The sequence below is a fragment of the Cantharellus anzutake genome (genome assembly GCF_015039405.1).
Source record: "Cantharellus anzutake strain C23 chromosome Unknown EI90scaffold_20, whole genome shotgun sequence".
NCBI lineage: Eukaryota > Fungi > Basidiomycota > Agaricomycetes > Cantharellales > Hydnaceae > Cantharellus > Cantharellus anzutake.
The window spans coordinates 43,699-56,994 of NW_024066970.1; the positions used below are offsets into that span (position 1 = coordinate 43,699).

Genomic DNA, 13,296 nt, shown 5'->3' on the forward strand with positions numbered 1-13,296 from the left:
GAAAATGCAAGAGGAGGCGAAGCCGCACTGGAACACGCAGCGGACAAGATGGCCCGTTACTACGACCGAGACCGTGAAACAGCCCCAAAGTACCAAGAAGGTGACCAAGTCTGGCTCAGCGCGCAAAACTACATGACTGACCGCCCGACCAAAAAACTAGACCACAAATGGCTTGGCCCCTTCAAAATCGTCAAAGTCGTTTCCCCTGCTGCCATCAAACTCCAACTTACCGCACGCCAGAAGGGAATCCACCCGGTTGTATCCATAATGAATGTCAGACCACACCACCCAGATGATATCCCAGAATGACCCACTGACCCCCGCCCAGGTCCGGAACTTGTAGACGGAGAGGAAGAGTACAAAGTCGAGAAGGTATTGGACTCTAAGTGGCTACGCTGGAAACTCTGGTATCTGGTAAAGTTCGTTGGTTGGCCAAGCTCAGAGAACCAATGGCTCCAACGGGACCACTTAGCCCATGCCCCCGACCGGATTGAGGAATTCCACAGGATGCACCCCCAAGCCCCAGGGAGAGAGAGAGAGAACCATCTGGCCGCTTCGAGGCGAAGCGGCTTAAGGAGGGGGTGATGTCAGGGCACACCCGCCTGACCCGGTTCCACCCAGGCCCACCCAGGCCCACCTCACCCGCTCCCCACTACCCATCCTCCCTCTTCCCCTTCTTCCCTTTCCTCCCTTTTCCCTCTTTCCTCTTTCTCCTTTATTTCATTCTCCCTTTCTGTTTATTCTTTCTATTTACACGGACCACCTTTCCTTGTATCATTGTACTGTTGACCCATCCAGCTCGGACACCCCGGACGACTTCCTGCTATGCATAGCACGCGTGCCTGCAGCGGATGCCCTCAGGATCCCCCGCAGGGATACCCGGATGGCTGCAGCTCTCCCTGTAGATGATGTGGCACTCGTCATGTGACCCAAGCCACATGTACATAAATGTACCTGAAGTGGGAACTGAAGAAGTAACCTTCTTCTCACGTTTTCCACTTCAGGTAAGTAGTGTAGTTCTTCCTTTTAATAACAATTCACATTTTCCACTTCAGTCTAAGTGGCCAGGGACTACAGTCCCAGATCGGGCCCGTCAGTATGCATGCCTGCTTCGCCCCCTGAGAGGGTCCCTCTGCCAGGCACTACATCCGGGCCCCCTCCACCCCGGACGCGTCCCTGACAGGCTCTGAGGTGGTGGAAGTTGATGGCCATAGATGGATATGACAGGCCAGGACAAATGCAATTATAAGGGGAATAATACAGAAAAAAGAGTCTTTGCTGGCTTGCGCATAGTGCACATGTGGGGTTGCAGCAGCACTGATCTGAGTTCATTTTCCATCAGAGGTCACTTTGCTGGGATACATCTACACCTGCAGCTAGCAAGTCATCTGTGAATATGGTGTGAGCTCAGAAACTGCTGCAGTCAACAATCACCCATTGAGGATCTACCACACCAATTTGGATGCAACCAACCACTGTGCAAATGGAGGTGTCAGGGGACGACTCCCGGGTCCCCATGACCCTCCCCTATGGTCCACAGCCTCTGGTCTGGCCAGCCCTATCCAGGGCATGTTGGAGGAACCGTGTGCTATGGGAGGCCGGACGAGTTTCCGTACAGCCACATTCCTACATCCGAGCGAGGAACTCGCCCGGACAGCCACATTCCCGCGGTAGCGTGACTACTTGGTCACAACACCTTTTCTTCTTACTTATTTTGGTTATTTCGGACTTATCCGCGAAGTCCACAAACTATATTCAATCTTTTGAATCAGTTTCCCTTTTCCTCAGTTCTCGCGCATATAATGAGACTGAGCTTTACTACTAGAGCAAGCGGTTATTCCGTTAGGGCACAATCCTACTGTGGGTAAGAAGATGAATAGATAAAGGCAATGTAGAATACACTTGCCTACTGTGGGTAAGGAGATGAGAAGGAAGCTAACTTCTCATCTTCCCACAGTGGCCACAATATCAGCAAAACTTCCAGGGATACCCGGAAGTCACATGAAGGGGTAGGAACCGGGCCCGGAGCATGCAGCATGCGGAGCATGCAGGAAGCGCGGCAGGTGGAAGCGGGTCTGGACGCGGGTCCGGGTCCGGGCTAGTCAGGGTGTGTGCCCTGACAGGAGGCCAGGTCGATGATTTCAATGTAGAATGTCATGGCCTTGAAATACATCAGCTCTAGGGTGGCATCGCGTCCCTGTGTACCACAAGTGGTCACAACAGCAAGAAGAACGATTTCGGGTTCGGTATTGTTGGATATGGGATTTGGTGGGATGGTGCACTGTAGGATATATTCAAGATGCTGTAGGTGGGCACAGCTGGTACCATGCAAACAAGCCGATTATCGCAATTCTACCACCCTCATCAAGCACCATGCTCCCAAAACACATCTACCAATGTTCCAGATACCCCTTTCACATTTCCTATATTTCTTCCGATTTTTTCAAGCTGTTCCTGACCACGGACAACCATCACTTTCCAAATTGGGCAACTGTCACCCGCATATTCCACCACTTTCTCTGTATCTCCATCAATTCTCCACTGATCCGGACAAATTTGGTACCGTTGGAAAGCCCTTGTCAACACGACGATGTTACGAGTGACGCATTTGGTTCAGCGGTTGTTCTGATAGCCATGTTTCTTTATTTCCTTAACAACACTTTGATATTATTTTTTTTCTTATTTGTTCCTTGTGGATCTGTTGCCATCCTAAACCCGTCGGTGTCAGGAACAGCTCCAAAAGCGGCGAGGTCCCTGTGTGTGGGACTCGGTGGGATGGATAGCGGCTGTGCGTAGCGGCAATCCCGTCGCGGGGTGAGTGTCCCCGACCACTTAGGCTGAAGTGGGAAGTTGAGAAGAAGGCTGCTTCTTCTGTTCCCACCCCAGGCGCTATTATATACATGCGGTCAGGGTCACGTGGAGGAGGCCACGTCATCTCCACACACAGCCGCACCTCCCCAGGTGTCTCCGCAGGAGATCCCGGAGGCGGCCGCTCAGTAGGCAGGAATGTGCGCGGCGCATGCGGCGATCAGGGGAACGGGGTTGGGTATGTAGTGGTACATGGAGAAAAGGGAAATCGACCATAGAATAGAAATAGAGAGAAAAGGGGAAAAGTGAGGTGAAGGGATGGGGCTGATAGTGGGGGTCGTGGAGTAGGGCAGTACAGTGCGGGGTGCGGCGGGGGGTCAGGCAGGTGTGCCCTGACAGTTGGATCATTTGGATTTCCACACATACTTTTTTCATATTTATAACTGCCTCTTTCCTGTATTTTACAAAGAGGACTCCCCCAACAGAGAGAGGTGCTGTCATGGCTGTGCATTCTGGCCCACTCCCCGCCCATCCCGATGCCGCCCGAGCCTGTTCCCACTATGCGAGCGTGAGTGCGAGCCCTGACCTCAGCCCTATCCTCCCTGAGGACTCCCTGCTCACTCCCCCGCTTGCCCCTAGGCTCCCCTGCATCTGGCCGACTCCCCCACAGCCACACCAACCTTCCTGCCCTGAGTCCGCCTCCGGCACTGTGCCCAGTGCGACTCCTCTACCCCGCCCACTTGGCCCTACAGGGCCGCTACCATTCCTGCACCCGACTCTGGCCCAACTCCAGTCCAGCACCGCTATGATACCATTGCCGCTATCGCGGCCCTACACTCCTTCCTTTATTTATCTGTTATTGTTTGTTTTGACCCTCGGTCATTGCTGGCCACTGTGTGGCCAACCCCGCTCCTTGTTCCCTTTGCTTCCGGACCCTTCGGCCTTCGGCCCGGGTCCGCTTCCATTTATTCTTCCCTCCTATATATATCCTGTATGATACTTTATTGTACCTTAGCTCTAATATCGATGTGACCATGACCCCTAAGTCCTGACCCCAACAAGGCAACCCCAGTAAGTCTGAAATGAGGGCCAAGAGACAGCTAGGGGGCACAGCACTCCCTTTAGAGTTGCTGAGGCCAAATGCCCTACCCTCGGGCCTTGTTTGAGGCATCGTGGCCATCGCAGCCAATAGCGGTGACCTTTGGTGCCGACCCCGGACCAGTGTCTAACAGGTGCTCCCCAACAAACATGAAGTTTTAGCAGTCGTTACCAGCACCCAGAGCGGCGAATACGAAGCCAAAGAGGTTCAAGATATAGTGCAGGGACAGAGTTCCCATTAGTTTGATTTCTAGTGAGATTTACGAGTTTATCTTTTTTTTATCACATCACACCCGGACCATTTCTGTTATGGAAATGGGATTTTCCCATTTTTAGCCTCTTATGGGCTCTATGCAGTACAATATCACGTGATGTAGATAATAACAACTTAACCATCTACAATCACCAAAATCCACTCTCTGTTAATGTCATTGTAAAGACAACTGTAAAACATCTGTTACATTAACTGTAACACTATTTCAATGTCACGTGTCAAAAACCCCGAACGCTGGGGAAAATGCATGAGTCTGAATGCAGGCAGGGCTCAACTAAAGGGGGTCCGAGAGCTCCAGTAGTGGACCGAAGCTTCTCCAGGAAGCCCAGGTCTGCTGGGTGGTACAAGAGGCTCTAAGGAGGATGCGGCCTCAGCAACTCAGAGGGAGCGCTGTGCCTCCGTTACATCTCAGTTAGTCCTTGTATTTCATGTGTCTGAGGTATCTTGTAGGAAGGGGTCGGGATTCACTCAGAGGGACTTGGGGTAACATTTTAGTTGAGATTAGAACTGGGGAAACTACAGGTTCTAATCTACAAGTATTTATATATGGAGGAATGGGAAGGACTTTAGTCAAAGTCCGAATGATAATGGAAAACACTGAAAGGTGCTGAATGATACCGAGAGGTACTGAAAGGTCCTGAACGATATCCTTAATGGGGAACCGAGGTGTCAGGTCAAGGAGGGTGGAGTAGAAGGCCAGAGGATGAATGGGAACGAGAAATGGGTAAGAGGGGGTTAGCTGACTGAATGGAAGGAAGATGACAGTCGTGCCATGAATGGAAGGTGACTAATATGTGACGATGTGAGTGGGGTCACTGAAGGATGCAGGTAGCTCTGAAGGTGGAGTTACATATCCGAAGGATGTTGGGTGACTCCAATAAATGAAATGGGTGGGGGAATGGTTTAGGGGTATGTCATGGGATGTTGGAGATCCGTCAGGAGATCGGAGCAAATCCGGAGTCTCCAAATGTTCCAACTTGGGACCGAGCTTCCAGGATGGGAGTGGCCAAGGTAAGGTGTGCCGCAACCAGGCCAGAGCTGAGACAGTTAGGAAGGAAGGTGACTTGGGAAGTGGGGAGTTATGTATGGTGTAGTGGATGATGAAGTTGTTAGGAAGGTGTGATGTGGTGGGAGAGTGTGGGGTCGGGATTCCGGGATATGACATCACGGCCCTCTCCTGCACCTGAACACTATAGAAATGGGCCAATTAGGCCCCATGTTTATAACAATTTCTCCCCCCCCTTCCTCTTCATCCAAACCTCCCCTGAGCATTCCCAACTCTGTGGCCCCCTCTCTTTCTCGTTAGGGTGGTAGATCCCTTGCCCCCTTACAACACCCATAGTAGACAGTATGAACAAACTCCTCTTTAGCTTGTGGACAGTGTGCATTTGCATCAGCATGCAATTCATACTACAGTATCATAAACAGAGAAGTTCAATAGCAGTTTGGATGTGCAGACAAAGATATGATCACATACACGAACAAAGGAAGCATCACGGAAGGCCCACTGGCCAGTCATCTGCCCAATGGCCCCTCAAATAAGATCGCCTCCATTTCCAATGCGAACTTTCACCCAATGTGGCATTGTTGGTAGCAGGATATCCAGCCAGGACCCGATTGAGCCACCAAAAGATGTTGTCAAATGCTCAGCGATCTTTTTTTGAATAGATAGGTCAGGGATATATTGCTGGACGACAGGTTTGCATAAAAAAGATATTAGATCTGCATAAATGGAGTTAGCTGAAATAACTGGAACAAGGGAAGGACTCACAGGCGGACTTTTTAAACAGTTGCTCATATTGTGAAGGGACATCCATATCCTGCCTTTGTGGCACCAGCTCAACTAAGTTGTACTGATTGACAACCTCGAATAACTGCACTTTCTGGTACTGTCTTAGTGCAAGGTGTCATATCCATACAATCCTGACCTCCGCTCCGGGCTCCCGGAACTCCGAACCTGACTTCCGGAGTCCTACTTCCCTTCCATCACCTTCTCCTTGCCTACTCCCAAGAGGTTATCCCACCTCCGGCTCCAACACCACCTTCGGTCTGACTCCGGAACATTCCGGGTCCGACCCCAACCTCGACACCTTCCAGACGAGTACGCAACACCTATGCTCCCAACTCCGGACCTCCGCTCCGGAATCCTGTTTGCATCTCCATCTCCGGAACCTCCGGTCTTAGCTCCGACCTCGGACTTTGACCCCACCTCCGCTTATACCCATTGTATTGGTTAGCTCATTCCATTTATTTACCTTTGCCAATATTCCGGAGTTTAACTTCCAAGTTCGGACTTTCCGGACTTACTCCGGACCTTGCAACTATTGCATTGCTCCATTTCAATTCCGCTATTCTCCCTCATTCCTATTTGGGCTGCTGCTTCCTTTCTATTCAGTCAGCTAGCCATTCCCCACTCCCAACCTCCTTCCTTCCTCCTTGGGCCTTGGCCCTTCATTCCTCCTTTGAGAAACACCATTGAGTCAAACCCTTGACCCTCGGTGTTGTTCCTCTTTCCATCTCCCTTTCCTTTCGTCCTACCCTCGCTCCTTTTGATTCCGGACCCCTCCTTATATACAATGTACATAGTAACTTGTAACCTCAGTCTGAAATCGACATGAATTCCCCCCAAGAGACTTTCCCTCTGCTAGATCCGAAATTAGGGACCCCTAGGACAACCAGCAATGGCACAGCGCTCCGCCTGAGTCGCTGAGGCCGAGGTCCTTCCACGCTGTCACGGCCGTGCATTCCGGCCCGCTCCCCGCCCGTCCTGATGCCGCCCGAGCCCATTCCCGCTATGCGAGCGTGAGCGCAAGCCCTGACCTCAGCCCTATCTTCCCTGAGGACTCCCTGCTCACTCCCCTGCTTGCCCCTAGGCTCCCCTGCACCTGGCCGACTCCCCCACAGCCACACCGACCTTCCCACCCTGAGTCCGCCTCTGGCACTGTGCCCAGCGCAACTCCTCTACCCCGCCCACTCGGCCCCTACAGGGCCGCTACCATTCCCGTGCCCGACTCTGGCCCAACTCCGAGTCCGGCACCGCTACGATACCATCGCCGCTATCGCGGCCCTACGCTCTTTCCTTTATTTAGCTGTTATTGTTTGTTTTGACCCTCGGTCATTGCCGGCTGCTATGCAGCCAACCCCGCTCCTTATTCTTGTTTGCTTCCGGACCCTTCGGCCTCCGGCCCGGGTCCGCTTCCATTCATTTCTTCCTCCTATATATATACTGTATGATACTTTATTGTACCTTAGCTCTAATATCGATGTGACCATGACCCCTAAGTCCTGACCCCAACAAGGCAACCCCAGTGAGTCCAAAATGAGGGCCAAGAGACAGCTAGGGGGCACAGCACTCCCTTTAGAGTTGCTGAGGCCAAATGCCCTACCCTCGGGCCTTGTTCGCGGCATCACGGCCATCGCGGCCTATAGCGGCCCGCATAGGCGACCTTCGGTGCCGACCCCGGACCAGTGTCTAACACACGCTAAGTCTCCGATTCCACTCCGGAGTCGTCCAAATCCGCAAGTTCTAACACAAGGCATGTGAACGGCTCCTTTCAAGACTTGATGGCAGGTAAAAGTGAGCCACACTGTTAGACACTGGTCCGGGGTCGGCACCAAAGGTCGCCGATGCGGGCCACTATAGGCTGCGATGCCTGTGATGCCTTAGACAAGGCCCGAGGGTAGGGCATTTGGCCCCAGCGACTCTAAAGGAGCGCTGTGCCCCCTAGTTGTCTCTTGGCCCTCATTTCAGACTCACTGGGGTTGCCTTGTTGGGGTCAGGACTTAGGGGTCGTGGTCACATTGATATTAGAGCTAAGGTACAATAAATGTCATACAGGATATATATAGGAGGAAGAAATGAATGGAAGCGGACCCGGGCCGGAGGCCGAAGGGTCCGGAAGCAAACAAGAATAAGGAGTGGGGTTGGTCGCATAGCGGCTGGCAATGACTGAGGGTCAAAACAAACAATAACAGATAAATAAAGGAAAGAGCATAGGGCCACAATAGCGGCGATGGTATCATAGCGGCGCTGGACTCGGAGTTGGGCCGGAGTTGGGCGCGGGAATGGTAGCGGCCCTGTAGGGGCCAAGTGGGCAGGGTAGGGGAGTTGCGCTGGGCACGGTGCTGGAGGCGGACTCAGGGCAGGAAGGTTGGTGTGACTGTGGGGGAGTCGGCCAGGTGCAGGGGAGCCTAGGGGCAAGCAGGGGAGTGAGCAGGGAGTCCTCAGGGAGGATAGGGCTGAGGTCAGGGCTCGCGCTCACGCTCGCATAGCAGGAATGGGCTCGGGCGGCATCAGGATGGGTGGCTAACGGGCCGGAATGCATGGCTGTGACACACACCACCGCTCCATGATAAAGGTCCAATTGTGACATGGTGGCCCATTGTTTCGGATGTCGTATGGGATATGAAGAAGTGCATGTAGTGTGAGGGGGCAGGTAGACTGTCATTGTGCGGAGAACTGGTAGTAAATACTGGAAAAGCAAATATGTCATGCATGCAACTTAAACAATGAGAGAACTGACATTTCATATTCTTTCACATACTCAACAATGTCCTGCTCAAGCTCATCCAGATCTTGCTCCATGAAAGAATATTGGATCGTGCATTTAAGGATTGAGTTAAATTTCATGAAATGTTTGTAGTACTTGGGATGGTTGAAGCGGTTTCTGAGGACATACAGTGCGATGTGGACCATCTAGAAAGCCCAATCTTCAGCTGTGAAAAGATGTTTTTCACTCCAGATGTTGGGGGTATGGTGTCCAAAAGATGAAGGTATTGTATTGCCAGCCAGAGCTGTTTCTTTTCCAATTATTTCCCAGACATTGTCTGGGATACAGTCATATCCCGGATCTTCCATCTCCCTCCACTTTATCCATACACGACTCCTATGACCTCCACCAGCCCTCCCAATCTCTCTCCACTGCCTCCGGTCGATGCCAACGACCCTAGGACTACCTCCTACTCCGACTCTCTCTCACTCTGCCACCCACCTACATCCACATCACCTCTGGACCTCCACCACCATACCACCACCTCCTCAGACACCTTGTTCAAAGGAGTTGGGCTTGCTTGTTGTTGATGAATCTCAACTTGCCTATCCACTCTCCTTCCAACCTCCAGTCTCCACACCTCCAGTACCTCCTCATTCCTATATTACCTCCAGTCTTGATAATCTTATTGTTTTATCATTTGATATTTTCTACAACCCCAATCTTCTGGACTACAACTTCCGGGCTCCGGACCTTTCCGGACATCTTTCTCTGTAGTTCCCTGCTTGTTCATAGACACTTCCAGACCTTGCCATTCAGTTGGCTTTTAATTCTCTCACTCCACAAACCTCAGACGTAATTCGGGCTTTTTGCCTATTCCCTATTTGTCTTGTGGATTCCTTTTCTATTTACTTCCCCTTCCCCTTGGTAACCTTTGTTTACCTTCAGATCCAATTATTTCTACTATATGTATGCACATACCCCCCTAGTAAATAGTTCCCCCAGTTATAATATAAACAGTCTTCAGCCCTCCAAAAACCTCTTCCAGGACGTCTATTGCATCCCACTCGTCTGCTGCTCCTAAGAACAGAGTAACAGGCACTCCCAGAGACGCCCTGGTATAACACCCAACAAATTGCGTGACAAATGATTGACCCTCACTAACACCTCCTCTGTTAAGTAGTGAGGGGGGGGGCCTCCTGCTGGCAGCCTCAGTTCCTCTGTTGCCAGCTCCCCTGACAAATGGGGACAACAAGAACATACCAGGTGCAGCGCTCCATTCTGAGTCGCTGAAGCCGAGTCCCTTCAACACCCTGTCACCCTTGGAGCTCTGCCCCACCTCCAGTCTGTCTCCGACCCACCATCGGATGACCTGGAACACTGAGCTCCACCCGACAGCATCACCTGGATGGCGATCAACCTATCCTTCAAGGAAAGACATTTGTGACAGATACAATAGCTTTCACTTCCTTCGTCCAACCCTTTATATTTTCCTTCCCATAGTGTGACTAAGTTTTTTGAGTGATTTTCTAAGCACAGGTGCATCCAGTCATGGGGGAAAGAGGAAGATATCGAAATAGATGGGAGCTCAATTAGTACACAGTTCCCATTGATACTGGACTGTTGTTGTCAGGGCACATACCCTGACTTAGCCCGGACCCGGACCCGTGTCCGGACCCGCTCCACTTCCCGCGCACTTCCTGCACCGCACGCTCCGCGCGCCGCATGATCCCACCTCATGTGACTTCCGGGTATCCCCGGAAGTTTTCGCCATATTGGGGCCACTGTGGGAAAGTGAGAAGTTAACCTTCTTCTCACTTTCTTACCCACAGTAGGCAAGTGTAGCCTACTCTTCATTTATCTATACACTTTCTTACCCACAGTAGTTATGCCCTGAGATGGGCTGTGTTTACAGGCTAGACTGTGGACTGTAGAGAGGGGTCATGGGGACCCGGGGTCGCGTCCCTGACAGTTGTTGAATATGGGAAAGCTTCGATTTCGAGCCTCTGGAAGGGAAGTGATTTCTGAGAGGGTGTGCCAGTAGTCAGACTCAGAATGAAGCAAGCCACCTGAAGTATCCCAGTATGTATTGCAGACTCGGGGCTGGTCATGAGGAGGCCCATGAGGAACATAGTGAGTTGTTGTGCCATCAAGGTTCCTAGTACCCTTGATGTGGCAAACCGGACAAGGAAAGATGCCATTAGGGCCCTTAAAGTTCATTAAGTGCTTCATAGCATCATATCACCATGGCAAGAAATTGGGTAGGCATGCAGCTTGAAAGTCTCATTCGAAGCTATGTCCAATGCCCACTCTCCTTGTGCCAGTTGCTTTCAGTCATCAACAAGTGGCCGTAGGAAGGAATTAAAGTCTTTCCATGCCTTTGGTTGCAATGATAGGCCAGAAAGTTGTGCTGCCATCATGCTGGTACTTGAATAGCTGAAATCCATCCATCATGATGCCCAGGGAAACATCGTGATGGTCGCTAAAGAAGCGGTGCTGGTGTTGCTGCCCATCTATTTTGACCTGTTGTTGCAGTAGACCAAGATAGTGAGCCCTGTGAAAGACATCGTCAATAGTTGCCGTGCCTGTCATATCCATACAACTCCGGACCTCCACTCCTGTTTCTGGACCTCCATCTCCTCCTCCAGAACTTCACATCCTCCACCTCCACCTCCCCCTGTTGGTTGTTGAGAGCCCACTCCACCTCTGGCTCCAACACAACATCCAACACTACCTCCAGTCCAACTCCAGTTTACTCCAGGTCCAATCCCAACCTTGTACCTTCCAGACCAGAGCTTGTGATGCTCCACACCTCTGGCTCCGGACTCCTGCACCGGAACCCCATTGCACCTCCACCTCTGGAACTCCAGTCACATCTCTGCCCCCGGACTTTGACCTCCTCCATCTTATCTCCTTGTATTCCTTATTGCATTTCATTTATTATGTCTAGCCAATATTCCGGACTTTGACTTCTGACTCCGGACCCTGCAGTCTCTACTGTATGGTGTCATTTAATCCTCTTGTTGCTTCTTCCTTATTTAGATGGATGCTTCCTTTCCATATTAGTCAGGTGTCATTCCCCACAACCCACTCCACTCCTTCCCCTCTTGGCCCTGCCCTTTTGGGAAGCACCATAGAGTTCCAACCCTTGACCCTTGGGATTGTTCCCTCATCCAGTCTCCCTTTGTCTCCTTCCAGTTCCCTTTGTTCCCTTTGGGTTCTATTTGTCCTCTGACTCCACTCCTGTATTATTATATATACACTCTGTACATAGTTTCCTGTACCCCTAGTCTGAAATCGATGACTAGAGAACCAGAATCGACTGGATTGTCCCCCCCAAGAGACTCCCCCTGTTAACCTGAAATTAAGGACCACCTTAGACAACAAGCCAATGGCACAGTGCTCCACTTGAGTCGCTGAGGCCAAGGTCCCTCCTTCCAGAGTCCCTTCTCCGCTTCCAGACAATTACATGCTCTATAACAGTGCCCAGGTCCAGAGTCCCACGATACTTTAGTAGTTTAGCAAAGTGTCAGTTCAGATAAAGGGCCTTGAGGCAAGGCCCTATTGGGAGATAATGGAAAGTGTTGAGGGGAACACAGGTATTTGGTCTGAAGCGTGGTTGACTGCAGTGTGGACAAGCATGAAGGTTGGGAAGTTCAGATGAAAAACAGCAACAACTGTTGATGCAACAGTCATATGAGTACTCTATGATGTGAGAGAGTGTCAGGGACAGCTCCAAAAGTGGCAAGGTCCCAGCATGGGGGGGGGACTCGATGGGATGAGTAGTGGCTATGCATAGTGGCGGTCCCATCATGGAGTGAGCATCCCCAACCACTTAGTCTGAAGTGGGAATGTGAGAAGAAGGCTACTTCTTTGGTTCCCACTTCAGCTGTTATTATATATGCAGGGTGGGTCATGTGGGGTGCACCACATCACCCTTGCACACAGCCATGGCTCTCCGGGTGTTTCCATGGGAGATCCTGAGAGGGTCTGCTGTAGGTGCAAGGTGAGTGCAGTGGTGGTGATGGCAATATTGGAATGGTAAGTACAGAAGGGGGATGTGGCGTGTGTGCTGGTGATACATTGAACAGCAGGAAAGGTGGTCCATGTAAGAGAAAGAAAGAGAGAAAGAAGGAAGGCAGAGAAGGAGGAAAGGAAGAAAGGGAGAGCGATGTGGAGTGGGGGTAGCAGAGTGGGGTTGGGCAGGGCATGCCCTGACAGAGAGCCTTGACATGTTCAAGTGAAGTTGATACAGTGATTTCAGTTGAAGTTCTTCAAAGTGTGACTGAATGATGTTGTATGTTGAGCTGGAAATGTTGCTGTGGATCAGAACATCGAACATCTTGAGGTTCTTGTAGTCCAAGTCTGAGAGGGGTTGGTTATCTGGATGGCAGGTTTGACAGGCAATAAAAATTCAAGGAAATAAGGCACACAAAATTGGTTATATTGTCACGAAGTTGCATCTGCCTTATATCTCTCAACAGCTTCCATCCATTTGTCTAGAGATGTTCGGCTGGAACCTGCAAAGTCTTCTGACCCATCATCACTGTATGGTTTGGCATCATTCTGATTGTCACTTTGTTGATTACTGGTAGCAAACAACAATGTAAAGCCATTGTTTGATCC

The 13,296-nt window shown here is 51.0% G+C and overlaps 1 protein-coding gene across 1 annotated transcript; it reads right to left on the bottom strand.

The window, feature by feature from the left end:
* Positions 1-12,199: 12,199 nt before the first annotated feature.
* On the bottom strand, positions 12,200-13,042 carry EI90DRAFT_2918913 (uncharacterized protein; the record flags this gene model as incomplete). The annotated part of the gene is made up of 2 exons (XM_039054671.1): positions 12,200-12,403; positions 12,890-13,042. Coding segments are annotated over 2 exons (357 nt in total), but the record flags the coding sequence as incomplete, so codon positions are not given.
* Between the last annotated feature and the right edge of the window lie 254 nt (positions 13,043-13,296).